The sequence below is a fragment of the Fusarium vanettenii genome, assembly GCF_000151355.1.
Source record: "Fusarium vanettenii 77-13-4 chromosome 1 genomic scaffold NECHAsca_1_chr1_3_0, whole genome shotgun sequence".
NCBI classification, from domain to species: Eukaryota; Fungi; Ascomycota; class Sordariomycetes; order Hypocreales; family Nectriaceae; genus Fusarium; species Fusarium vanettenii.
Genome location: NW_003315881.1, coordinates 665,097 through 691,544, shown reverse-complemented (window position 1 = coordinate 691,544; position 26,448 = coordinate 665,097). Strand labels below are relative to the sequence as shown.

Here is a 26,448-nt window from a genome sequence, read left to right as displayed (position 1 = left end):
GGCCAGCTCTTTTCGCTTCTGCGCCTCCTCGGCCTTCTTCAGGCGCTTCTCCTCAATCTCGGCGAGCAGCTTCTCCTTGTAGGGGAACAGGTTAGGGATGCCGGGGTCCTTCTTGAGCTTCGTTCGCCATTCCGGGTTCTTCTTTGCGAGCTTGCGCTCCTTCTTTTGCTTTGCGACGGATGCCTTTTGGATCTTGTGGCGAAGACGGACGGGCGTCCGCTTGGACTTGGGCTCTGGGAGTTGTTAGGGTTACCGGTCATGAGTATGATTCCACGAGAGGTTATACTGACTCTTGGGCTTGTTGATTGAGCCGGCCATTGTGAATTATCGAATATCTTCGGCTTGGCTTCTTTCTCTTCTCCAGGCAAGACGAGCACCTTCAAAAATTGGGCAAAAAAATTACGTGGGATGTCGATTCTGCCGGCTTTTTTCACACACCGCTTTTCCGCTTCCCCACATAGGTTGGCGGTTGAACGGTACGTACCTCCACTCCACTAGATCCCATCATCCCAGCAGCCCAGATCGATCTGAACACCATGAGGTTGAGGCTGATTAAAGGATCTTGGAATATCTGACTATAGTTACGCTTAATACCTATAGTAAAAGCTTCCATACAAATATCTGAGATCAAATTGACCACATTTGTTTCTAAACGACCATGGTTGCACCCAAACTCGGCCAGCAGTTCATCCAGCTTCAACACTACCAGAACCACCTGAGAAGATGGTCTTCGGAACGATACAAGGCAATCGTAGAAAAAACCGACTATCTGTGTTTGCCGAAGTTGAATTCAATGTTTCCGCCATTATACTCTCCTAAAATCTATCGAGACTTGCAGAGATGCGGCTAACAAGTGCCAAACGCGAAACCCGAGACCCGGTTAATCCAGACTCGGGTATCATGGCTCCGACTTTGGCAAACCCCGGCCCGAAAGGCGATAGGCATCTCATCATGCTCGATGGCGGCCAATGAAGAGTTCTGAATTATCGCAAATGGCCTGAACTCTGCGGGGTCCAGCTAGTTGTTATCTCACTTACGAATAGCATCCTTGGGGCGTCATAAGCGACATCGGATCCAGATCACTCTTCTACCAGTCGAACAAGTATATAACAGAAGCTCACATCTTCAGTTATAACGAAACTATTGCTTCATCTTACAACTACCGCCTTCAATTGATCCTTATTCATCATGGCTACAGAATTGACACAGCTTATCCAGGCCAAGCTTGATGAGGCCACAACTCGATATGTTGCTCGTAACCCACGCTCCAAGGCCCTCTATGAAGAAGCCATCAAGTCAATGCCGGGAGGAAACACTCGCACAGTCCTCTACGCCAGTCCATTTCCGATAGTCATCAAGTCGGGCAAGGGATACCAGGTCACGTCTGAGGATGGACACACGCAAGTCTTAAGCAGGCCGTGCATGTACCGCATCGCTAACAAACTCTTAGATACACAGACTTGACGTGCGAGTTTACTGCAGCTCTCTATGGGCATTCCAACCCCATCATCCTCTCAGCCATAAGGGACGTCCTGGATAACACGGGTTTGAACGTCGGTGGAAACACAGCTCAGGAGCAGATCTTTGCTCGTGAGATATGTCAGCGCTTCAGCATAGAGCAGGTGCGCTTCGCCAATTCTGGCACCGAGGCCAATCTACATGCTCTGGCAGCAGCCCGTGCATTCACCAAGAAGCGCAAGATCGTCACCTTCAGCGGCGGCTATCATGGAGCTGTGATAGGTTTCAAGGGAGGGAAGCCTGAAGACAACAATGTTGACATGGACGACTGGATCGTGGCAAGGTACAATGACCTTGAGAGTGCCCGCAACGCCATCGCGAGTGAGGGTGTTGCTGCGGTTCTGGTGGAGGGAATGCAGGGTTCTGGAGGTGGTCTTCCAGGGAATCCCGAGTTCCTCAAGGGAATTCAAGAAGCTGCAGCAAAGGCAAGTTCTTTTACTTTCTTTGCATCAAGACCACTTAGTTAACAAGATGTAGGCGGGCGTGCTGTTCATCATAGACGAAGTCATGACTTCTCGCATGTCTGGAGGAGGCATCGCCGCACTGCTAGGTCTGAGCCCCGACCTCAAGACATTTGGCAAGTGGCTCGGCGGAGGACTTGCTTTCGGTGCTTTCGGTGGCAGAGCAGATATCATGGCAGCCTTTGATCCCCGACGTCCTGGTGCGCTCGCACACTCTGGTACCTTCAACAACAACACCCTGGTGACACACGCAGGCTATGCAGGTCTGAGCAAGATTTACACGCCTGAAGTTGCTGTTCAGTTCACAAACAAGGGCGATGAGCTGAGAAACAAGCTCAATGAGGTGACCAAGGGCACCAGAGTGGTCTTTACCGGGCTGGGCACTATCATGGGTGTGCACTTCCCCAAGAACGGCACCCGTGTCTTTGAGAGATCTGGAGAAGTCGAGGAGATTGACGCTCTAAGGGACCTCTTCTGGCTGGAGATGATGGAGGAAGGATTTTGGCTAGTGCGGAGAGGCTTCATTGCCCTTGTGCTCGAGACTCCAACATCCGAGTTTGATCGGTTCGTGGAATGTGTCCAGGTGTGGCTTTCCAGGCACGCGGATATTGTGAACTGCACTCCTTAAAACTTATATATTGTAGATTCAAGAAATCCTAGAGTTGTAATAATTCCATTCTTGTATATACTAAAATGTGTAAACTTCATGTCCGTTTTGAGTTGCAACAGCTGTGTCAATGAAGAGCAGAGCTTGATTGGTCAGCCACCTTGACAGCATCCCCATAATTATTTCTCACCTCGGTGAGGCTCCAAGTTCAATGCTTCTCTAACCTTGTCTTTTCGCAAACATTCTTCCTCTCCCATCCTCAGCCTCGCGAAAGCAACCAAATCGCCAAACCCTCGATCGTAACAAGTCGCAACCTCACACATACCAATACACAACCGCGACTCTACGCAATGGACTTTCAGAACCGCGCAGGCTCCAAGTTTGGCGGCGGCGGCGTCGCGTCTCAGTCGGCCACCAACGCGGACCGTCGCGAGCGTCTTCGCAAGCTCGCCCTCGAGACCATCGACCTTGACAAGGACCCTTACTTCTTCAAGAACCACGTCGGCTCCTTTGAGTGCCGTCTCTGTCTCACGGTTCACCAGAATGACGGTTCCTACCTCGCGCATACCCAGGGCAAGAAGCATCAGACCAACCTCGCCCGCCGTGCCGCCCGCGAGCAAAAGGAGGGCCGCCAGGGCGCCGTCGACCCTGCCACAGGGCTTCCCGTCGGCGTTACAGGAGCTGGCTTCGCACAGCGCCGCAACGTTGTCAAGATCGGCCGCCCTGGATACAAGATCACCAAGATCCGAGACCCTGTCACGCGCCAGCAGGGCCTGCTCTTCCAGCTACAATACCCAGACGCCACCCCCGAGACCACACCCAAGTGGCAGGTCATGAACGCCTTCACACAGCACATCGAGGAGCCCGACAAGAACTTCCAGTACCTGCTCGTCGCCGCTGAGCCCTACGAGACGGTCGGCTTCAAGATCCCGGCCCGCGAGCTGGACAAGCGCGAGGACCGACAATTCTGCTTCTGGGATCCTGACGCCAAGGAGTATTGGATCCAGGTCATGTTTATGACGGAGCGTGAGGAGCGCTTCAACGCAGCACCTGGTCTGACAGCGCGGAGATGAATACGGATGTGATCGCAGTTTCTTTTGGGCGGGAGTCATTAAAAGGTTATACGGTTTAGGATATGGCGTTGAAGGATAGTTATTTGGCGCATGACGGCGCAGAGATTGGCTGTCCGCCATGTCAAGGCGCTACACGAGCTCCATCGTCCACAGTTGCTGTTACGGTTGATACGAGCTGAAGCTCAAGCTCGGGCTCTCCATGTACAAGAGTAAGGGACAATCTTGCTTCAACCAAGAGTTTCGCTGACCAAGGCCTTTCCAGTTGTAGTAGAATGCAAATAGTACAATATCAAGGCTCACGGCATGACTACATGTTGTCATGTATCCATCATTAATCAGGTGTTAGCAATCACAAGACACGATGCAAATGCCCCTTCAAGTTTCAACTTGTTTTATTAGTCTTTGACTTCTTCAGCAAGGTCTGAACTACCCTCTTTTGTTACATGCTCAGTACAATGAAATCCATACATGATAAAAAGCTTGCCCGAGCCAGAAGCCTGCTATCTAGACTAGCCCTGCAATTACAGCCTTCAAGGAGGCATCTTGAAAAAGCACAAAGCTCAAGGGCACGTGGTCCCGAGAGCATCCAAGAACCTGATCGGCCGTCAAACCATTGCTGAGTGTTGTAAGGCGTCGTCTCTGCGCTTCCAGAGTGCTGCCCCTTCCCAGCTCGAGTGAAGCAAAGCCCGTTCACAGAACTGGGCCTTCTCCAAGATGAACACTTGCCGGAGTCAAAGATTTCTTGGCGAGAATTACCGGAAGTTGTTATCAAACCGCTTGAAGGTGTAGCCGATGAAGGGCAGGGACATCTCGGGAGATTCCTCCGCCTGTCGGCCGTTCTGGATGGCCTGGGCCTTGAGAACCGTCGCGTTATCGGTCTGGTCGATTTCATCAGTGGGGAAGTAGGTCGTGTCAATGTTGGAGGTCAAGCGAGGCTCGAAAGGTGCGCGGATGCGACGCAGGCTGTCAAACTCGACGCCACGGAAGAAGGCATGGTTCTTGATCTCGTGTGCACCTCCACGACCAAGACGGTTCTCCGTGTTGCAGACCATACTGGTTTACGTTAGCAATCTCGTCCATCATCTCGAAACATTGAATATCTTACCTTCGGATCAGATGCTCAGCATCGGTGCCCAGTGTGATATCATCGGGGAAGTACAGGGTCTGTCTCCAGTTGACAATCTTTCGGTACGTGTCGTGGCTATCTTCAGCACAGAATGGGGGCCATCCAACGAGACATTCGAACATGATGGTTCCCAGCGACCACCAATCGCAGTCAAAGGTGTAACCATGTCCAGTAAAGATTTCAGGGGCGATGTAGTCAGGAGTTCCAACGGTCGAGTACGCCATCAATCTTCGTGATCGTCGCCAGTCGTTAATCTGAGATCGGTTGCTGACAGTGAGGTTGATCTGGTCGATGGCGACCGAGTTACGGTCACGCGGCCGGTTGGATCGCCCCTGAAGCAGCTGCTGATAGTAGTTGTTGTCATGGAGTCTGTGGAAACCCGTCGACAAGCCAAAATCAGTCAGCTTGACATGACCACCACGGTCCAGAAGAATGTTGTCGGGCTTGATGTCACTGTTTCAGAGTCAGTCAAGTTTCAGGGGGATACCGAGGGATACCGAGGGAGAGGGGTGGCGCATACCGATGGATAAAGCCCAACTTGTGTACAGCCTCAATAGCGAGGACAATCTCGGCAATGTAAAACCGTGTAATGTCTTCAGAGAAGATTTCGTACTTGATGAGCATCGTCATCAAATCTCCACCGGGCAAGAACTCCATCAACATGTAGAGGAAGTAAGAATCCTGGAAAGTGGTGTACAGCTTGACGACCCAGGGGCTGTCAGACTCGGCGAGAATGTCACGCTCTGATCGAACGTGAGCGAGCTGATCCTTCTTGAACATTTCCGTCTTGATCAGGGACTTCATGGCATAGACCTTGCCATCTCCCTTCTTCTGAACCAGCTTGACTTCTCCAAAGGCACCCTTTCCGATAATCTTGACTGTGTTGTAGTTCTCGGGCTTATCCTTGGTGCGCAGGAAACGCAGGTACTGGCCTTCTTTTCTTCCAGCGGTAGACCAAAGCTGCTCGCGTCTGCCAGAACCCTGGGAGGGATCCTGGAGTTTCTGCTCCAACTCGCTCTGTCTATAACAGCACTTTTAGCTACGCAGTACTTGAAAGATAACAGAATGTAGACCATACCTTTGGTTACGCTCGCGCGCACGCTTGACACTGTCCTTGAAGAAGTCGGCAGCAAGCTGGGAGCACTTCTTCTGGTTGCTATTGGCATTGGTGCCATATCGGTCGGGATTTCTCTCGGGCGCTCGCTGAAACTCCTCGACAGGAGCAGCAGGTTGGTTGGGCATGGGAGGAGCGTTCATGTACCCGGAATAGGCTGGCTGCCCTGAAGCGCCAGCGGTTCGGGGACGCTGGCCGGGCGAGGGCCCTCGAGCGTAAGCCTGCGCTCGAGCAGCGCCTCCGAGGTTCTGGTGGGAGAACTGATGGGCGAGACCGGTGTTGGGATCGTTGGTGCCCGGGGTATTGGATCGCGGCTGATAGCCAGCGGGTTGGGCATAGTCGTTCAGCGGCTGGCCTTGATACTGGGCGTATTGGTTCTGGTTAAAGTAACCCTGGGGCGCATAACCACCAGCGTAAGCCTGCTGCTGAGCCTGAAGGCCAGGCTGCTGACCAGAAGCGGGAGGGAAGACAGGCTGAGGAAAGGTCGAGGGCGTGGTGGGATAGGCGGCCCGATCCGAGGCGGTCAACCTGTCATTGCTGTTCCCAAAGTTGAGGAACAAGCGGTTGTTGTTGGAATCCATCCTGTCTGATTGCGGCGTCGCGGTCGCCTCGTATCGTGCTATGCGGTGTCGAGCAGTCGGTGACGGACAGAAGACAGCGAGAGAAGAAAAGGATGAGGGCGACGTGGGAGATGGTGGCCAACAACCAGAGTTTCAGGGGAGGACAAAGTCCAGGGGCTTGCTTCCACTTGTGGAGGGGACGGGAGCGAGGGGCGCGGGACTGAGCTAGCAGAGCGGCGGGCTGGAGTCTCTTTGGGCACAAAAGACCTACTCGAGTCCAGAGCGCAACCAGCGATGAACAGCACGCACGAGGCAGCGGACTCGGTGATGAAGAGGAGAAGAGATGGATGCGCAAGAAGGAGAGAGAGCCCCGTCGTGTACTATTAGTTAGGTATGGAGTGCTACCAGGCTGATGACAGATGCAAGTCGGCGCCTCCTCCAGGTCGAAACGCGCAGGGATCGTCCGTGAACGTTTTGGTTTTGGCACACGACGGGAGTGTTTTGGGGGGGGAAGGTTCCGAGGGGTCGAGGGTCCACGGGCGGCGGGCGGCCTGGACCGGGGCAGGTTAGGGAGGTACGTAGCAGCAGTGGGCGGGCTGCTTGTAGTTAGGTGATGCTCTAAGAAGCGGTGGTGGTGACCGCTGTGGCCGCTATAACTTCTCCCCGAGCCGCCAACTGCAACCATCCATCCTTCAATGCCACTGCTCGACCGCTGCCCCTGACGGCTGTTGGGCGGTGATGAAGAGTCTCCCGTCAACCGGCTACTAATCAGGGGCTTGGGTCCAGTTCCCGCCGTGATACGCACACCAGAAATCCGCCTGGGTAACACAGAGGCAGTGCTGGGCCGGAAAATGGACGTTTGTGGGATCTACCCATCGATGGAACTTAGGAATGGATGGATCAGATGCGACGATCGGCTGTACCCAATATAGGTGCTACAGCATGCAAGTATCCTGCAGGTAGAGACGGGATGGAACTTGGAAGGATGATGGGTGCTCGTTCGCTGACGGTCAACTATAATTATCAGCCTCGGTGAGACTTTGCTTGGACACGACAGCCAGAGAGAGGCAAATGGTTCATTCATAGCCAGGCCATCTCCCTCCTCTCATTTGCCGCCTCCTACTCAACCAACACACACACATGCTCCAAAACATGCTCCCTTCACCCATCTCCATCTCTCCAAGCGAATATTATTTGAGAACGGCGGTGTTGGTGGTCAATCAACCGCGGATTGGCCACCCTCTGGCACGGCACCAGCCAGTCTCCTCCTTCGGGCTCTCTACCCATCGGGCAAAAAACGGACTCGATTTCGGGGCGTGTCCTCCAGAGGTAGGTTCCTTGCCTGGGAGATCCCTCAGGGGCTGCACCCCTGCCGCTGTGTTTCCCCAGACACCGTCTTGGCCCTCCACCACGACTCCTGAGCCTCAGGTGAACCTGGCACCTGCACCTGCAGCCAGCCCAGCCTCAGCTCCAGTTGGGCAGACAGAGATGGATTGCATGAGGACTGCGCCTAGCTCCTCTCGCTGTAGGTTGTTTGCGTCTCTGGATGCGGTGACCAACGGGGTTCACGGCTCACCACAATGCCTCAGCACTCTGCCCAGGTCAGACCGTCTTAAGCTGCGAATAATTACAAACCATCCAGTTGAGATGAGCCTCTCTACCTGATGTCTCAAGCTGGGTCGTGCTTTTATTAATACGCTCCCATATGACAAGGCGCCACGCTCGCTTCGGTTCCGGCCCGTGTGGTTGCATCCGCCGCCTGTGCTTCCCACATGGCAATTCCCCAGGGATCCATCCATGGACGAGGAGAGTATCGCCGTTATTGTCAACTGTTGTGAGACTGACGGACGAGTCTGGGCTGTTGTCATGAGCATGGCCTTCTCTGGTTACAGGTCCTACATGGCCATGTATCGCAGACATCAGATCTCGGTCACTTTTCCAGTAAGACAATACTAGACACTCACAACCTTATTAACCATAGACACGAGGTGTCCTACCAGGGGTCCCGACACCTTCCAGAAGCATTGTGGAAGCCTGAGTACCTATCCAGGGAAGAAAGTATCTGACAAAGTTGTCGATTTCAATGCCAACGCCATGCAGCACCCGTTGCAAAGTCAATTAGCAACATAAGAAACCTGAGAAATGAAACCATCTTCAGAGATCAACTCCAGGATTTCAGCTTCCCTTCCGTTTTGGCCTCGCAACGTCAATCTGAATCACACTCCAAAGCAAGTGCCCGGAGCCTGAGTATTTCCATCCCGGCCAGTCCTTATCGCACCGCCGCTTATCGCCATCATTTTTTTCCCTCTAAGCGGTCCGAACTACCACCGCCAGGCCGATATCAAGATCGCCCGCCCGTCGTATAAACGACCCCTCAGACGCCATTGACGAAGCGTTTCGTCCCTCCGCGAGCCTCGTCAGACAATCCCCGCGGCACCGGACTCGCAATGGCCGAGCAGAACCCCCCCGCGCAGCCCGCCGCCGGCGCCGGCACCGGAGCCACCTACAAGGCGCCGACTCCCAAGCCGACCCAGAACCCGGCTCTTCGCATGATGGGCCTGCCGAACCTCCCCCGGAAGCTGCCCTCCCGCAACTGGCTCATCTTCTGGGCTATCACAGGTACCATCTCCGCTGCCATCATCTACGACAAGCGTGAGAAGAAGCGAGCCACAGCAAAGTGGAAGCACGTCGTCGCTCCTCTCGCCAAGGACACTATCAACTCAGCGAGCCAGCTTCCCCGCAAGTTGACCATCTACCTCGAAGCGCCCCCCGGCGACGGTCTGCGTGTTGCCCAGGACCACTTTATTGAGTATGCAAAGCCCGTCCTCGCGGCTTCTGGTCTGGACTGGGAGTTTGTTCAGGGAAGACAACAGGGTGACGTGAGAGCTGCCGTGGCAGAGAAGATTCGCCGGGCGCGGAGAAAGGATGAGCGACCAGATGAAGAAGACCTACAAACAGAAGAAGCTACCATCGAGGCATTGAGGAAAAAGAACAGCGTGCCAGAGTATGAGGGTACAAAGGGTGATATCATCTTTGGACGGCATACATGGAAGGAGTACGTGAGAGGTCTGCACGAGGGTTGGCTTGGGCCTCTTGATGCTCCTGCTAAACCTGAGCTCGAAACGACACCGGCCGCTGGTGAGGGTTCTCCTGAGGGCGTAAAACCGGAGGGAGAGGGAGAGAAGCCAGAGGAGAAGAAGGAGGAGGAGAAGAAAGAAGATGAAAAGAAGCCTGAACGACCACCTCAACCACCCCCTTACAACTCCCCCGACGACTACTCTCTGGCCAGCCTCCCCACCCAGATCCCCTTTGAGTTCTCCCCTTCCAACCCGATCCCCTTCCCTCACCGTCTCGGCTTCCGCCATACCTTTGTCCGCCTCAACCGCTTCTTCAACCGCCGCAAGCTCGCCGACGAGATCGGCCGCGAGATGGCCGCCGTGTGCTTCGCCGCCTCTTCCCGTGAATGGCGCGAGGCTGACGGCCAGTATGAGCAGCAGCTCGTCCTACAGCATGAGGAGAAGGACTGGGTCAAGTCGGTGTGGGAGACTGAAGCTCCCAAGGAGGATGACAACGCTGCTACTGCTGCCGTGCCTGTCAAGGAGAGAATTTGGGCTTCACCCCTTGCTGTGGACTCTCGTCTGATGCAGCGTATGCGTCGGTTCGAGATCAGCCCCGAGGACGAGGCCCGCGCTGCTCAGATTGTCGTCCCTGAGGCGGAAATCGAGGGATGGATCAAGGGCAGCTTCCGCAGTCTTTGGCGCTGGGGAGTCGATTCCTGGAACGCCAAGCCCATGACGCCCAATGTCGGTGATGTGAACAACGACGAGTAAACAGGAGAATATCCTACCATGTGCTAAAGACGCAAAAAAGGAACGTGATGAAGAAAAGGACGCTGCTATGTGGTTTCATGTACAATAACCTGGTGGAGGCGCGACGAGGAAAAAGCTATTCTTGTATATTTAACCATGGATGTCATATCAAGGGCGAAGGGCTTGGTTCCATATCTATGTTGCATCATCTACGATAGAGCGAGGGATGGTATTTTGCGGTACGGCTCACTGTACTTTATAATCCCGAGGCAATTACTCCCCTTCAAGAGTTACGAATCTCTTTATACCTTTGGTTTCTCAATCGTCCGAGTCTGAATCACTCCCGTAACCCACCAACCCGAGGCCCTTCTTCTCGGGCGGTTTCGTACTTGTCTCGGCTTTGCTCTCTACCTTTGCTTCTTCCGGCTGCTTCTTTACTTCAGTCTCTTTTTGCGTTGCCGGCTCCTCATCTTTGTCGTCCTCTTCTGCGGTGCTGACTTTTCTCCTCAGACCCTTGACATCCCTCTCCTTGACGCGCTTTCTTTTCCGTCCAGCCCCCCATGATTCACCTTCCCCTTCTGCAGCAGGCTCATCTTGCGGCTTCTCACCAGCATCACCCCTCTGCCGCTCCCTAAACGCCTTGAGACCTTCCTCCGTCTCGCGCCGCACGCGTTCCTCCTCTGCGCGTTTGTTGGCGCGTATCTCGTCCAGGAACTCTATTTCATCATCATCCAGTGCGCGGAACTGGTTGCGCAGTTTGGTCTGTTCTTCAAACGCAGCTTGCTTTGCCGCTGTTGCAGTTCACGGTCAGCTCTTTACTCTACGGGCAATATCAGGGAGGTGTTGGCTTGCCTTTATTTGCCTGCAAAACGTCATACAGGCTCTGCTCGCCCTCTCCGGTGGCGGCCTTGACGCGCTGCTCCTCGCGCCGACGCCGCTCAGCATCGAGCTCCTTCTGAACCGCCTCCCACTCCTTGTTCTTCGCAGAGTCGTATAGGGGCTGCTCAGTTGGTGCTGCTGAGGTGCCGGTGTCTTTGGACAGCTCCCCTGATGAGCCAATTGTACCCGCCGATACAAACCGGTTAGACATGATTGGAATTGCTCGTGCCTTTCCAGTCTTGAGGCGACGTGTACGTAGTAGAAAACGGGGATGGGGTAGAGTATGAAAGAGTCGTGATGAGCGCGACCAGCACAAGGTGGCGAGAAACAATAGATCCAATTGACAGATGAAGGGCCAATGGCTTCAATCAGAGTCACCAATGATAAAATTAAATAAGTCCACAACTTCTTCTGTCTCAATGCTGAGAAGATGAGGTGAGCACAGCAGATTCGTAAGTATCGAGGAGCTGTTCCTCAAGTCGAGAGTACGAGGCGACATGAGATGACGGAATCATCCGATAATCTACCGACGTGGGTATTCACACCAGAAATCTCACTCATGTCAAACATCATGCATCACACACCAATCACTTCAAGGACAAAAGGCCGAGACAAGTCTCTTTATTTCTTTTTTGTATTTGCTGATCGAGGAAGACCCAAGGCGAGGGATATGCCCTGCCGGTGAACTGAGCAAGACAACGAATGAATCCCGCGTCTTGATGTTCCAGAGTACCTACCTACCTACCTTAGGTGCTTGCTTGCTTGCTTTAACAAACAAAACTCCAAGCCAACTTGAAGTATCACAATCAATATACACCGTCCATTCCATGTTATTCCATGAATACATCCTCGAATCTCGTAAGCGCCAATCGATAAATGGTTCCCGGGCCACTGAGGTCATGGACAAATGAAGCGTGCTTCCAAACCACCTTTTTATTCTGCGCAGCTGTCAAAAGATACTGCGGGCAACTTAAACCCGCCTCGTTGTATCACAGCATCAAGGTTCGAAGCAGCTTGAGCTCGCATGCTTTGTCGTCCTGTGCCTTCGATATCGCCCTCAATGTTCCGTAAGAATCGTCCCAAGTCGTCAAGAGAAGAAAACCCTGATGCCCTCGGTCTCGCAGGACCGCCATCGAAACGAATCCCCATTAAACCGACGGGAAGAAGCAAAAAAAAATCCCCATGTCCCTCTCTACTGAAGACAAAACCAGGAGAAAAGACAGCGCCGGAGTCGTCAAGATGGAAAAAAGAAAACAAAAAAAGCCTCCTAGACTCCACGACCTTTGTCTAGGTAACTGGTATCGAACTGATACTCGAGCCTAGCCAAGCGCCAAGATGGTTAGAGGCAGAGAGAGAGAAAAAACACGGAAGAAGCAAATGTCAAACCCCGTAAACCGTCCCAGATCCGTATTTTACCCGCTGAACGCAATGCATAAAACCCCGTCATATAAACCCATTTCCGTGGTCAAGAGCCATCTGCCACGTACAAGAACAAACAAAGACAAGTTGAAAATATATACCGCCCGCAAGATCGATCGAAGCTTGACTGATGAGACCGCTCGGTGGCCGCGGCATGAAAAGCTGCGGAGCCGTGGTCGGTGCGACCGATGCGAGCCTCGTGGGACAGAGAAGAAGAAAGTGAAATCGAAGTGCGAATCGAATGCCGCACAAATGAGTCCAAGCGAGTGGATGCGATTAATCAATCGCTGTTTCCGCCATCTATAGTGGAGAATACTGTGCCTCGGGCCACTGGTTCGTATCTTGAGCCAGCCCCATCATGGGTATTTTTTTTGGCTCTCGATCCAGGGCGAAACTGCTGTCGTAGAGCAGTAAGTCCAAGGTGATCCCCTAAGCGCATATGCCATCTCAAAAAAGAGAGCGCCAAAGCCGTTTGGAAACCGTAAAACCCGCAAAGTCTATCGGAACCGGACCGTATAATGTGAATGATGAAAAAACCAGAACGCCGAAGATGACCATTACAGAGCGTATACCAGTGAGACAAAAGGAGAATGTCGCGTTATTTTGTCTTGGTCCACGAAAGAGACTGGGACATGGCACATCGCGGGATGTGGCCAAGCTCAGCGATTCGTTTCGTGTTTGCCAATCGCGACGATGTGATAAAAATCCTGAGAATGATCCGCCGAAAGGTCATGTGATGAACAATTTTTTGTCGTGCCTGGGTATCTGAAGATGCGAATGTATCGTTCTCGGGATGCGTGTAAAAGAAAATCGTGGCCGTAAAAAAAAAAATGAAATCCCTAACTTTTTTCTTCTTTCCAAGACCGAACGCCCTCGGTCAGAGAGCCATTAATCCTCCGTCAACGAGGACATATAACTTTTGTGACGTTAACCCATGACCGGCTGGCTGTAGCCGTGAGGAACAAAGTAGGGGACCTGCTGCTTCATCGGGTCGACGCAGCCAGCACAGCTGCATTCAGCAAGGCCATGCTCCCACATGTTCTGGTTGTATGGGTAGTGACCGCCATATGAATTGTGGCGGGAGTTGGGGTAAAACGAGTTGTGAGCGGGAGGCTGAGGGTATCGGCTGGTGTACTGAGCAGCAGCCTGAGAGAACCACTCGTTGTAGCGAGCATTGCTGGACGAGGCGGACATGGCATAGTCGGGTGTGCCATAGCCCGAGTCGGGAGGCGTGAGGGGAGCACTCCATGGGTTGTGTGTCCAAGGAGCCTCGCCACGAGGGCGGTAATTTTGCTGCTGGACCTTCATAGCCTGGTAACGCTCGTACTCGGCCACCTGTTCCTGAAGGTAGCGTGAGTGAGGAGACTGGCGCTGGCCAGAGTACCTGGCGAGCTCGGTGTCGATCGCGGGGACAAGAGAAGCGAGTCTCTCGCGGCTGGCCTGGGCAGCCTGTCGCTTCTTCATGTCCTGCCAGTCACGCCAGTTCTCGAGCCATGCCTGGTAGTCCTTGCTGAGGTCAAGGTTGACATACAGGCGCCAGCCCATAGACTCGACCCACTCAAACTCAAGCGAGTTGAGCTCAGACACGGCAATACCGCTAACCTCGGACCAAGACCGGTTCTGGAAGGTGTTGTCGTCGAGGAACTTGCTGCCCAGCAGAAGCGACACAGTCAGGTATCGCCAGACCTGACCCTCAGAGGCCTTGTAGGGACCCTGGCCCTTCAAGGTGTTGATCCTCTTGGCGAGGTAGTTCATTCCGAGAAGGATCGTGGTGCTCGGGAGCCTCGTCGAAGTGAGGATCTGAGACACGAACTTGCGGAAGGGCGAGGTCAGAGAGGCCTCGGGAGTGACAACTCGCAGCGCCATCTCAGCAACGTACTCGGCCATCATGTCGACCTCGTAATCGAGGACGGCACACACGCCACCGGGCATGATGAAGGTTGGGAGGGGGTCCGACGAAGATCGGAACGCGACCTTTGTCGGAGGAGAGAGCGGTGATGGGACGCGTGAAGGAAAGCTGCGGATGATCACCACAGCTAAAACGTCCCGTGCGTGAGCGTGTGTTTGATGGCGGTAGAGCGAGGATCGACGTGTATCTAGTAGGCTTGACAGGCCATTTAACGGTGCACCTCAATTTCCGATGTCGTGTCGACTGGGGATAAGGGCAAAACGTCTAGATCGAGAGTAATTCGGGATGGATCGGTTTTAACGTAGAAGGATGGTCGACCAACAGCGACCTAAGGAAACTTGCTTTTGTCGTAAACGGGAAGAAAAACAGTGTCGCGGGGAGGATGATAGGAAATCCGGTGAGTTCTGAAAACTAGTACTCTGGGAGATTGGTTAGCAACATGGTGCGGAAATTGCACCGTCCATTGTCATCACATCCACGACCAAGGCCACTACGAGATCGATCTAGCATGCCCCATGTGTTGACGACGACAGGTGGTAGTCGGATGGCGTTGTCGAAGCGATATCGATATGAGTATCGAAATCCAGGTCGTGTAAACAAGCTATCGGATGGCTGATGTCGCGTCGTCCGTTGTAAAGGTAGAGGGGAGAATTCGGCGGCATGCGATCGGATCGAGGTGTGGCCAGGCCAGTGGATGGAACGGCAACAACGGGCGGGAGGCAGGAGAAGCACTCACCGAGGAGAGAAAGGCGGTATGAGGGTGAACAAGGAAATAGAGAGGGAGAGAGAACCCGAAACTGCGATCTCCGAAAGGTGTTGGTGAGGTCTGCACTTGACTTGAGATCAAGCCAAAAGTGGACAGGAACCGTTCGTTGATATACAGCAACCTACGACAGCGGCGGGCTGGGTAGGCGGTCGACGGGGCAAGGAGAGACTCGCGCGAAAAAAGACCTGAATCCTGACGTCGACAAACCGGCGAGGTCTGTGACTAGTATTTGTCGAGGGTTTTGGCGGATTCGGGTTTTGTCGTGGAGGAGAGGAAGAGAGGAGGAAGGATGAGGATGAAGAAGGGGAAAAGAGAGAATGAGAGAGGGAGTGGTGAGAGGATGAAGGATGGAAGAGAATGCTCGAGCAGGGACAGGAGATGGCAAGATGGGGAGATGGGGATGATGCAGTTAGTGTGGAGGAGGGCGTGGCGGGCTCAGGTGTCCACCACTGTTGTAGTGGGCGTGCGCTACTACTACGTACAGGTCTGTAGCAGTGCCCGTCAAGTCCCAGCCAAGTCTCTTCTCACTCGATGCGATGGATGGCCCCAGCCAGCATGATGATGGGGGACCGACGGGACCGACCAGGCAGGCAGGCGGACAGGCATGGGATGGGTCCGTGGATGGTGAGGTGGATTGGATCCAATGGATGGATGGCAAGGTGGGCGGCGCGGCGCACCTCACTCACGCACGGCTACGGGTACATGGCAGACATGGCTAAAGAAGAGCGAGTACGCAGTACCTACCCGCTGTCTGTACTGTAACGGTGGAGGGCGTGGGCGTGGAGCGACGAAAAATAAAATATGGGGTGAGCGAGTCGCCCGCGAGTGAGAGCAGCCCATGGCCCATGGCAAGACTGAGCCAATGGATCATAGACGGCCATGGATGGGGTTGGCTGCCCGCCCGTGGGAACCTGGAAGAAGAGGCCTGGAAGGGGGCAAGACTCGATGGACGGGACGCTAATTATTGCAGGACGGGACTGGGCAGAGGTACATCCTGCGCAGTACCTACAGGCGGAGAATCCATGTACCATCCAGCGGCCATTACCGCCCTGGAGTACCTGCAGGCAGAGGTCACTCCTTGGGCTGACGGCCGGTGACAACGAATGACAGTGGGCGCTGGTGCAGAGGGGATGATGGAAGGGGAGTCAGGGAGTGGGACCTCAGATGGATGCGTGAGAACCCAGCAAGAAAAATATTAAGTGGGGTCGAATCAGCGAACGAGCCATGCAACAGGCTTGTCCTGTCCAGGGCAAGGTGCAAGGTCATGACCACCACTCCCACCGCGGTTGTGCGTCCTCCTTGTCGTGTCGTCCATGTCCATGTGTGTGTACGTACCGGTGACTCGCAGCCCCCCCGTCTCCATGATTACGATGTGAGTTCAGCCGATTGTCAGCAGTCGAATTCCTTCCAGATGGACGACGTGAGGTGCCAAGGTGCGCACGATGGATGCACACACAGACTCCCGAATCTGGCGCGGAGTGGGAGGCAAGGCCACGGAGACCCGGGTATGTTCGCCTCAAAGCAGGACAGTCCTGGAGCAGTTGCAGCAGCAGCAAACCTCCATCACGGGTATCCGTCTCTTCCTCTTCCTCCCAGCCGGGATCTCGGAGTCGTCGGCCTCTGCCCCAGGGTTTGTTCTTGGGTTGGCGTCGCAGTCGTTACAGTGGTTCCACGGCTTGGGCTTGGGCTTGCTTGGGCTTTCTTGGGCTAGCTACCTAGGCTCGCTTCAGATACGGTGGTGCCCACGAAACATCTCAGTCGACCGGCACGCACGAACAAGTGAATGTACTGTGCATCGGCTCAGTGGCTGTCCCGGGGTTTTGTCTAGGTATTCACGCGGTCATGGGGAGAATGGATGGGCGGGCGGGCATTCGGATCATGAGTGATCCATGAGCTCGGCTTGCTATCACAGTGCGTAACCCTATTCATCCGATCCATCCATCCTCGCAAGCAGCGTCAGCCTTCATCTCATCGACGTGTTCAAGTGAGCCAGGGTACCTGTAGAGATCCAGGCTCGAACAACATCCATCAGCAACTTTTTTTCTCGGCTGTCCCCAAGTGGTAAACCCATTTCTTGCCTGCGCTTGCCGATGGGGACAACGGGACCCTCGCTCGGCCTGGTTCACACTCTGCCTTAGCTTCCCTCCCTGGCGCCAACTCCGAGGCGGCTGTGGGCTGTGGACACTATTTCTGGCATGGCTGGCCAGTCATGATCCCTCACCTGATCCGAGCCGTCGGGGGCCATTTCACGGACAGAGGCGAGGTCCTCCACTCACGGGGTCCCCTCGCAACCTCGATGTTCGACGCTCAACGAGCCAGCCAGTAGGCAAAAGGATTCAGAAACCTTTCATCTTGCCATCCACTCAGCGCCGTCCCATCGTGGCCGCATGTGGAGACTTCCATGTGCCTGCCTCGTTTTGGTTCTTGCTCGTCTCTTCCATTCTGCCTTCGATGACACGGGACTTGAACCAGGGCCACAGGGCCTAACCTCCTGATGGCCTTTTTCTCGGGGGCTTGGTCTGCGTCAAAGGGTGCCAGGTGCAATTGTAGCGCCTCGCGGTGCAGTAGCCTGAGGGCTTTTGGGGGTGGTTGGAGAACGTCACTAGCAACCTTCTAACCCGCCCGTCGCCAGCCATGGTCATTCTTTTCTTTGGTCTTTTCTTTGGTGTCGGGTGGCTTGACTTGACCGTCAGGGCAAGAAAAAAAAAAAGGTTGGAAGGAGTGCATCAGAGGTGCCTTCAGGTTCCCACCAGGAGGTTCTGCGTGGCAAGCGATCACCATGCTCCCTTCCTGTTCATTCGTCCAGCGTCAGAGTTCGGACATGACTTTCACCAACAACCAACTTCGTCATCATCAGGTTTCGTTGCCCTCCTCTGCTGATCAACACCACGCAAATCGTTCTTTCATTACCCCTTTCCGTGCCCTACAGTAATGTCCTGTCTGGATCCTCTAACAAGGCGCAGCACAGAGGCCGTCCTCTGAGTGAGATTGCTGTTGCTCCTTCTCAAAACCCTGTGCCAGCATCCCAATCAAATGCAGAGACGCGATATTATCAAATTACAGCAACGACGACAACAATAACAAAGTTCATAGAATAACGCTCATGAGATCATGTCGTCTCGGTGCCTCGGCCAGTCCCCGTTTCAGTGCTCCCCGTCTTCATCCGGCTTCTGGTTGGTCGGCTTTCGACCAAGACTGTCCAGGTAGGGGTGGCCAACCCACTTGTCGAGGCGTGCTTCCAGAACCCCTTCCACTCACCACAAGACGGGGCGGAGGAGGAGATTTGGCATCCAGTTGACCCCGGCACCCAGGTACGAAAATACCGCTGGCTGCAGGGATTCCGACGCCGTCGATCAGACCTCACCGTTCTCGAGGGCGACTAGGATGCAAGACACTGCCCAGCGAGTCACCGGTGCAGAATTTCTCCCAGAGTGGGCCGGGGTTCTTCGACGCTGCCCATTGCCCATCAGCCCTTTGAGCATAGCGGTTCTTGAAGCCCAAGCCCGGTGGAACGACCCTTCCAGGGTTGCCAGAATTGGCCGCACTCCAAGAGGAATTGGATGGCTGAGTCGGTTTCCCTCGATCGACCAAGGTGCAACAGCGCTTGACCACCAACTTGTGAATGGAGCAGTATATCCGCTCCATCTCAACACATCTCTCAAAGTTTGGCCGCATATAGGGGGGCTGGCACGTACAATGCCCAGTCAGCAAAATTCAAAAATAAACCAAAACAACAAACAATCAGCAAGCACAAATCAAGGGGTTCTATTCATGGATCATCTTGAAAACGCCCCCCAGAATCGCAGTCGATTAAACACCCGTTGCGGTGCATGTGAAGCCTACGTCCCCTCTCGCTCATTTGATCACGAAGCCTTCAAAGGCGACTAGCAACCAGCTCCTTAGCATCCTGGACCCGAACATGCGGAGGGAAATGCCTCAGGTCCACCATTGCCGGCGTGTAACTCGATGGTGAAGGGACACTTGGGTCGGACGTGCAGCAACAACCCCTTTCTCCCGCGCAGCAACACTGCGGACCACCGATCAAGCACATCTACAGTACATTGTACTTGCTCGACAACTGCGCCAGGGTGGGTGCGCCGTGATAGAGGCGTACGTAACGCGCTTCATCCCCTCTCTTGTCCACAACTTGTTCACCGCTGTTGTCTTCAACCACTGCCACCAACGATACTGCAGCGACGGTTCCCTGACTGGCCACACAAGCCCTGCTCTGGGAGATTTGGGCCCACAGGTCAGGGCAGGTGTCGCGTTGCAGGCCAGTAGCGCCGTTTCCCCCAGGAGATTACTTGGTCAATCATTTCGAACCGTCCGGGCCAGGTTGCCATGTGAGCGCTGTGGCATTAGCCCATGAGGCGAAACATGTGTTCAACACAGGCGGATTCTCCCTGCTCCCGCAGTTGGTCAACATGGATTGCAGGCTTGCTCGAGATGCGATTTCCTGCAGTTCTATTGTCCTGCACCAGACGGAATGCCGCTCTGCCATGGGGCAGATTGGATCTTGACTTGTCAGGAGGGCTGAGTCCCATCTTGATTTCTATCCAGTGTTTGTGTTCAACATAAATCATGGTGTGGAGTACAGTTTGACATGGACGCATGTCAGTTGTTGATGTGCCTGGGTCTGGCGGGCGAGCTGGTCAGGGCGGCTTCGTGGAGATCTGCAACCTCCGGGCCTGGCGGCAGCGGCTGACATGGACCTGACACCACGTTGGTACTGTGTCTACACCAAGACGCGCTCTTGAAGGCCTCAACTCATTAGAGTTGACTCGTTCAGGGGACAGGTTATCCTGTAACGCCAAATATGGTTATCCCAGGATCACGCTCCGAGTCAGACTCTTTCGGCTGGACAAGTACCGGTGGCTGCTGCCATGCTGCATCGAACAAGCTCGAGACGACAAGTTATGGGTCTAGGGTCCAGCCCATCGACCCAGCGTTGCTGTGCTAGAGCCGCCAAGTCCTAGTTGCCAATTGGGGCCACAGAATTGGCAACCTTTCATTGTCAGGGTCTTTTCCATGTGCACGGCCTCCTGACGGCTCAGTACAGGACATGAATCGACGGGGTGCCTTCTACTTGGGCAAAAATATTTGCCAGTCAGCCGCCGAATCCATATTCTCAGTTGGCCACTGTCTGGTGATGGTTCGGTGCTATTTCATCTTGACCCGAATTTTCGCATTGGACAGTACAAACAACGGTTGGAGCGTTGTATGTGGGACGTTGAGCAGGGACCATTCACAACCCGCAACACACAGACGCAGCTGCGGCGATTGACGGCCAAAGCCACCAGCAGCACGGAGGCTAATCGTGATGGACTCGGTCTCCGCTTTGAAGGGACTGACGCCCTAGTACTAATGCAGTATGGGAACTTGAGGCTTGTCTTTTCTCGGTATCCTCTGTGTTGACGGCTGTCTGCTGTTTGGGATCTCGACTGTTTCTGGATGGCACACTGGGATTTGATTGTCTGCCAACTATCCAAGCAAGCTCTCACTACGAGAGGTGAACCGAATCACATGGGAATACACCGCAATTTTGACCTGGCAGACGGAACACGGTTGGTCTAGGGCCAGCGGAACCAGATCTGAGCACAACACCATCACTAAGTGTCGTTGCCAAAGAGAGGAAATGGGAGCTTCACCTCGCATCTTGATTCGCTCCGGGTCCAGGTCCAACGGCGAATCCTTTAGTCCGCCATCATGTCTGGGCTCGTTTTGGGTGTGTACAGGAACCAGCGGAGCGGAGCGCTGTTGGCGGATCTCGTCTTCACCGCAACAAGCGCCTTCTCACTCGCGTGATGGTACTTGTGTTTTCCAGGGCCCGGCCTCTACCGCTGGATGGCAGCCAAGCATTTGATATTCGTGGGGGCGAACCCATGGGCTTTGCTGCGATGGATCAGAATGGAGTCAACCCCTCATCGCCTAAGCGCCATGCTACTCATCCCCCAGCCGTGACGTGCAGCCGAGTTATTTCTGCCAACTCAACATCCACAACACAGATGAAAGGGTTTGGCTTCCTCTCCCTTTGTTTTGGGGTTAGCGCCGATCGTTGGTCAAGAAAGAGAAAAAAGGAAGGAAAAAAAAGAGGAACATGACCGCACGGTCAACTCTTTCTTCGGCCCTGTTCAAACCCCGTACCACTTGTACGGCATGCAGGGTAGAGATTCTGGCATGTCAGCCGGCCTCACATTTGAGAAGTGTCAGCCGCATCTTGAGGCATGCTGTGGCGGCGACTTTATTGGAAAGAGCTGGTGTATATGGGCAGAGGCGGTGAGAAAGCAGCAGTTCGATGGAACATGGTCATCCGTCCACGATGAACATGTGTGAGCAGAGCCTGCCGGAAACGAGAACACCAGAGTTTTGCTCATCAGCCTCACGAGTTTACACGAGTCGGCCGTCCCACAACCTGACCGGACCCAAATCACACCGGCGTACGGGGTACTGGTGCGCCACCTAACATGATAATCCACTGCCCTCCGGTATTACACGCCGCATCGTCTGTTGAACCAACCCCATAACGACTAACACGGGTCTCTACCCTATACCGCGAGATGAAGCTCGCGGAGCATCGAGCAGTTCGAGCCTAGGCAATATTGAAGATGTAGTCGGCGTCCAAGGCCAACCTGGGTGTGATGGACGATGCATATGACCACGAGCGGGCGCGTATGTATGAGCATCTACTGAGTGCTGCAGGAAGAGTATCAAGTTGCGATCCAGACTGATGCAGTGCAGCTGGGTGTGAAGCGAGGCTAATTGGGTCACCAAATACGTGACCCGGACCTTAGCTTCCAGCCAAAGCTATCCCATGGAACCCAGCCGTGTGGAAGAGCCTGGCCAGGTCCCTACATCGGATGGGCTGGGCGTCATAGTGCATCCCCAGAGAGGGCAACCAGCACAGCGGTTCCACCAGGTGGTTGGCGAGCAGCTGTCTTGACTTGATGAGTCTTTTGATCAGCCAACGACAGGCCACCTCTGGGCTCCTGTGAGGATCCGAACCCCAGGCCCGGAGCAACCCTGTCCGTTGATGGTTGCTACTGCACTGTACGTACCTACTTTCGGGGTACCGTCACTGTTCACCGGCCAGACTGATCCCGTCCCCCGGGAGGCGGAACCCGCCAACCTGTGCATCCAGCATTCAACATCCGGCAGTGAAGATCACTCACAGATGACGATGAAGGAGGCGAATGCGTCCGACTCGTTGCCTAGTCGGGAGCAGCGCATTTACCTTTGCCCTCGGGTGCCTGCCAGGCACAGGAGTTGCCATCCACCCATGATTATCAATACAACGGTCAGTGTGGGTGGTGTTTCGATCCGAGCTCCCCGTGCCCCGACGCCGGTGCTGCGACGCTGCATGCGTGTACTGAACCGTACGCATGTACAGTACTGTACAATATCAGGGCTCGTCGTGTAACTTGGTGCATCTCGGCAGTTCGGGGGTTGCTGTGTCTGGCAAACTCCATGAGGTGGCTGCCGCGTGGGAGGAGTCGGCATCCCATCATGAAAGGCATGGCGGACGACAAGCAAGCAGCGACGTCGACCTCATCTTACTCATGACCTGCCACAGTCGGTTATGTAACCAAGGCAGCAGTCAGACTCGCAGTCACAGTCACAGTCACGAGTGCTTGAGCTGACGTCTTGATGGCAATAATTCTGATACATGGCTCAAGCCAGACGCCCCCCGGAAGAGTCAAGACTTACAGTTTACAGTACGGTAGATGACGACGCGAGTTGGCCTGTCCGGTACTGTACAATTTTCATGACCATGTCGTCGTCGTCACCACCGCACGTTGATCCAGCAGCTTACAGCAGGCATCTGTACGAATACAGACACATGAGATATCATCCATTGATTGCAAGGCGACGTCCGACCGGTCAAGTCAATGTCCCTCATGTAGTCGATGCCAACAAATCAGCACCTGCGTCACAAGCGTCCTCTAGACACGGAGATCGAGACCCTGGTTTCTGGTCGTCTGCCCTCTCATGCCTCTCTCTTCAACATTAGCTCCAACTCTCTCGGCTTGACCTCTCTAGTTTGGCTGGGGTCGCCACCTGCCAACACCCGTATTAGGGAATTGAACATTTTTTTTCTTCTACTTTCTTTCTGCGTGAAATACTTTGGTACCATCAATCTCGCCCTACTGCAACCATCTGTCCATCGGATCCGCGTGGGGTGGGAGGAGGAGAACAGGAAAATGCCAGCCACACAGAATTAAAGAGGGAAAAAAAAGAGGATCAAGTCCAAGCGAAGCGGGGACCACGGAGCAGAGCGAAGTGGTTGGCGACATGGACGATGGAGAATCCACCTGAGACTAGAGAGGCAGGGCAGGATCGTACCTATCACGAGCCTCGGAAAGGGAAGAAGAGACAGAAGAGCAGAGAAAAAGAAGCTAATCATGACGGGGACCGAGAGGAGGGGGCGGGAGAAAAAAAAAAAAAAAGCCTCTTCCCACGCATCGCTTCCCATCTTTGACGGTTGCTCTCGTGTGCCAAGGTCCGTAGCCCGTCGCAAAAGAGGCCGAAGCCGGGGCTCGGAGCTACCGAACTGTCGAGGGCGTTACCGGCGGTTAGAGACTGTCGGCGCGAGTGCAACAGGTTAATGCAAGGCAACCTAGACAAGCTGCAGCTCCTTTGCTCTCAAGCGACGAGTTGAGAAGACCCGACAGGACCGAGGTCTTTGCTGTTTCGATTCTCATCAGGGCACACACGCACGCACACATTGCTTGTCCTCGACAACACATATCGTCTAGACGAGAGGAGAGACCCATGCCCATCACAGATTCGTCAGGAATTACAGCTTATGGTATCCCACTTCGTCTCCGACAGAGACGTCCTCGCTAATGCTCGGTACACACAATGCCCAACAATGCGAGGCCGCACCAGAAATGTGCAGGTAGAAAAAAGAAACACATTCAATATCCATGACACCAAACGCCTGCTTTCCTTCTCCCAAGCCTGCCCGGCATGGCATGGCACACTCAACTCCCCATCCATAACCACCAAAAAGTACACATCAATCGCCGACCGTGACACCAAGGAGCGGCCGTGAGAGTAATAAGGCCAGCGTACAGTTGTATAACAGACATAGATCCACCGGTCGTAAAAGAGAGTCGAGTCCTCGCCCTGCGTTCCCATCAAGTCATGCTGTACGGCACAATGGCCTTGTCGATGACGGGCTGTTGTCGCGACATCTTTTCGCTTTCGGGCCCCCATTGTGACCGCCACGATGCCTCCTTGTCCACGGCGCTATCAAAAGCCTTTCGGCACTCGGGAGGTAGCAGATCCTTGATCTCATCCGATACTGCGCTCAGTCCCTGGAACGAGGCGAGGAAGTCGGCCGAACCGGCCGTATCGTCCACCCCCGAGGCCGAGATGACACCCGCAGACGACGTCTCCAAGTAGGTGTCGGCGACGTAGAAGTTGCGGGCCATCTTTCCGGGAAGAGGAGGGAACACACTGCTGCCCCTGGTAGCCTGCTCGTCCTCTGGGGCGACCTGCTCGATGCGGGCGCGCGTCGGCTGCATCGTTGCTGGGTACTGCACCACGTTGGTGTGGATGTCGTACACGCCGGCATTGTTGAGCTTTCTTATGGCATTAATACCGGCATTGAACGTACTAGGGTGTGACATATTAGTGATGAGTCCTCGACAGAGTGTTGTTATTCGCCAACTTGAGGAACGTACCTGGCCTCGCGGGCATGTTCCAGCATCCAGTTCATGTCATTGACGTTGACCTTGCGCTTCTTGGACTCGACCTTGCCATTGGGGATGGGCACAGTGGGAGCGTTGGTGTGGTAGACGGCGCTGGCTCCATGCCATGCGACGTATTGGTTCTTGTTGTACGGCTCCCCCTCGACAAAGTGATCATCAGGGTCTGCGAGCTGGCCCTCGACGACACCGTCGGCACGAGCCTGAGCAACACCATAGTCGTCGATGATACGCTTGCCACCCACAATGATGCGGGCGCCGAACTCCCGGAATACAGAGCGTGCTGTGACGATACCTATTGAGCGGCCCTTGTACGAGTGAGGGATGATATCTCGCTCAATCATATCCCGCTTCTCATCGTCGTCGACAATGATCTTGTAGAGCTTACGATGCTTGGTGAAGAACAGGTAACTGTCCCTGAAACCGACACATCGCGCCGGTTCTGTCGAAAGCATGTAGAGCCTCTCGCCGCGTCCCGTAACAGTGAATGTGCGACAACGGTAGTCGCGACCGCCCTGGAGGTTGCCCAGCTTGTCGACCTTGGTCTCGCCCTCGGGGTCCTCAGGCAGCACGCACTCGTCATTAGCGATCTCGGCGATAGTACCCTCAGCGTCAATGACCTGTTCAGCCTTGGGCGCTGCTGGACCACCTTTGCGACCGCCGCGCCCTCGCCATCCACCGCGGCCGCGACGTCGCGGGGTGTTGGCCTCGTCGGCGGGCACGGTAATCATGTTGTCCCAGTCCGGGGGCCGATTCTTGGGTGGGCGACCGAGCCTCTTTCTTCGAATGGTTGGCACAGGCGGCGGGGTGGGCTCCTTGGCCGACTCATCGTCCTTGTCGGCAGCATCATCATCGTCGCCAGACTCCTCCTTTGGCTGGTGGTCCTCATCCTTTTCGTCGTCGGGGTCCGGAATCGCCTGAGGCTTCGTATCCTCAGCGGCCTCGTCGGCGTCGGGCATGACTTCGTCCTCGATATCGGCAAACGTCTTTGGCGTGCTCTCTGCGGGTTGGGAACTGCGCGTCAGCTTGAGTCGGATCCTTGGACGGGGTGCCATGATGGAGGAGGATGATGAAGAATGCGACAGTTGCGCAAAAGGAGGTCGAGGCTGCACTTGCAGAGATTTGATTGATTGACCAATTGTTTGTTGGTGGATGGTGTCGGGATCGGAAGGCGAAATCGACGAAACACTTCAAGACTCACCTAGAGCAGCCGCAGCCCGCTTGGCGGCAGCGCGACCTGAACGTCTGCCTGCCATGATTCACTCACTCGCTGCAGTGACGATGCGGCATCCACCCGTCCGTCTATCGAGTGTCACAGGGGGAGGAGCCTTTGTTTGTGTATGTGTGTGTGCGTGCAAGGCGGGAAAAGTGAAGTTGAAGGAGGGAGGGTCGAGCCAAAAATGAGGCTCAAAGGGGGTGGGATTGGAGGTTTGCGTGAGAGTGTCTGTGTTATTTTTGCGCTCCTGCCTTCGTTGGTTCTGCTTTCCGTCGTTCTTT

General features: G+C 54.6%; 6 protein-coding genes across 6 annotated transcripts; 3 read left to right on the top strand and 3 right to left on the bottom strand.

Annotated features, from left to right (window-relative positions):
* Window positions 1-1,188: 1,188 nt before the first annotated feature.
* On the top strand, window positions 1,189-2,607 carry NECHADRAFT_89969 (uncharacterized protein; the record flags this gene model as incomplete). The annotated part of the gene is made up of 5 exons (XM_003054108.1): window positions 1,189-1,424; window positions 1,459-1,529; window positions 1,570-1,947; window positions 1,990-1,991; window positions 2,089-2,607. 5 exons carry the CDS (start codon window positions 1,189-1,191, stop codon window positions 2,605-2,607), a joined length of 1,206 nt encoding a protein of 401 aa, XP_003054154.1.
* A 242-nt stretch (window positions 2,608-2,849) lies between these two features.
* Window positions 2,850-3,992, top strand: NECHADRAFT_98714 (uncharacterized protein). The gene is made up of 2 exons (XM_003054107.1): window positions 2,850-3,868; window positions 3,922-3,992. The coding sequence occupies exon 1, from the start codon at window positions 2,937-2,939 to the stop codon at window positions 3,657-3,659; it is 723 nt and encodes a 240-aa protein (XP_003054153.1). The 5' UTR covers window positions 2,850-2,936; the 3' UTR covers window positions 3,660-3,868; window positions 3,922-3,992.
* Window positions 3,993-4,033: 41 nt separating this feature from the next.
* On the bottom strand, window positions 4,034-6,480 carry NECHADRAFT_65489 (uncharacterized protein; the record flags this gene model as incomplete). The annotated part of the gene is given in 6 exon segments (XM_003053388.1): window positions 4,034-4,712; window positions 4,765-5,238; window positions 5,306-5,817; window positions 5,859-5,984; window positions 6,004-6,254; window positions 6,309-6,480. 6 exon segments carry the CDS (start codon window positions 6,478-6,480, stop codon window positions 4,412-4,414), a joined length of 1,836 nt encoding a protein of 611 aa, XP_003053434.1. The 3' UTR covers window positions 4,034-4,411.
* A 2,426-nt stretch (window positions 6,481-8,906) lies between these two features.
* Window positions 8,907-10,289, top strand: NECHADRAFT_74578 (uncharacterized protein; the record flags this gene model as incomplete). The annotated part of the gene is made up of 1 exon (XM_003054106.1): window positions 8,907-10,289. One exon carries the CDS (start codon window positions 8,907-8,909, stop codon window positions 10,287-10,289), a length of 1,383 nt encoding a protein of 460 aa, XP_003054152.1.
* Window positions 10,290-13,493: 3,204 nt separating this feature from the next.
* Window positions 13,494-15,507, bottom strand: NECHADRAFT_98712 (uncharacterized protein; the record flags this gene model as incomplete). The annotated part of the gene is made up of 2 exons (XM_003053387.1): window positions 15,212-15,507; window positions 13,494-14,894 (listed from the first exon to the last, which is right to left on the bottom strand). The coding sequence occupies exon 2, from the start codon at window positions 14,496-14,498 to the stop codon at window positions 13,494-13,496; it is 1,005 nt and encodes a 334-aa protein (XP_003053433.1). The 5' UTR covers window positions 14,499-14,894; window positions 15,212-15,507.
* Window positions 15,508-24,378: 8,871 nt separating this feature from the next.
* Window positions 24,379-26,006, bottom strand: NECHADRAFT_31683 (uncharacterized protein; the record flags this gene model as incomplete). Its single annotated transcript, XM_003053386.1, has 2 exons — window positions 24,379-24,859; window positions 24,928-26,006. The coding sequence occupies 2 exons, from the start codon at window positions 26,004-26,006 to the stop codon at window positions 24,379-24,381; spliced, it is 1,560 nt and encodes a 519-aa protein (XP_003053432.1).
* Between the last annotated feature and the right edge of the window lie 442 nt (window positions 26,007-26,448).

Bases quoted from the DNA above. Each gene is read 5' to 3' on its own strand.
- NECHADRAFT_98714 (XM_003054107.1), top strand. From the start codon at position 2,937: ATGGACTTTCAGAACCGCGCAGGCTCCAAGTTTGGCGGCGGCGGCGTC.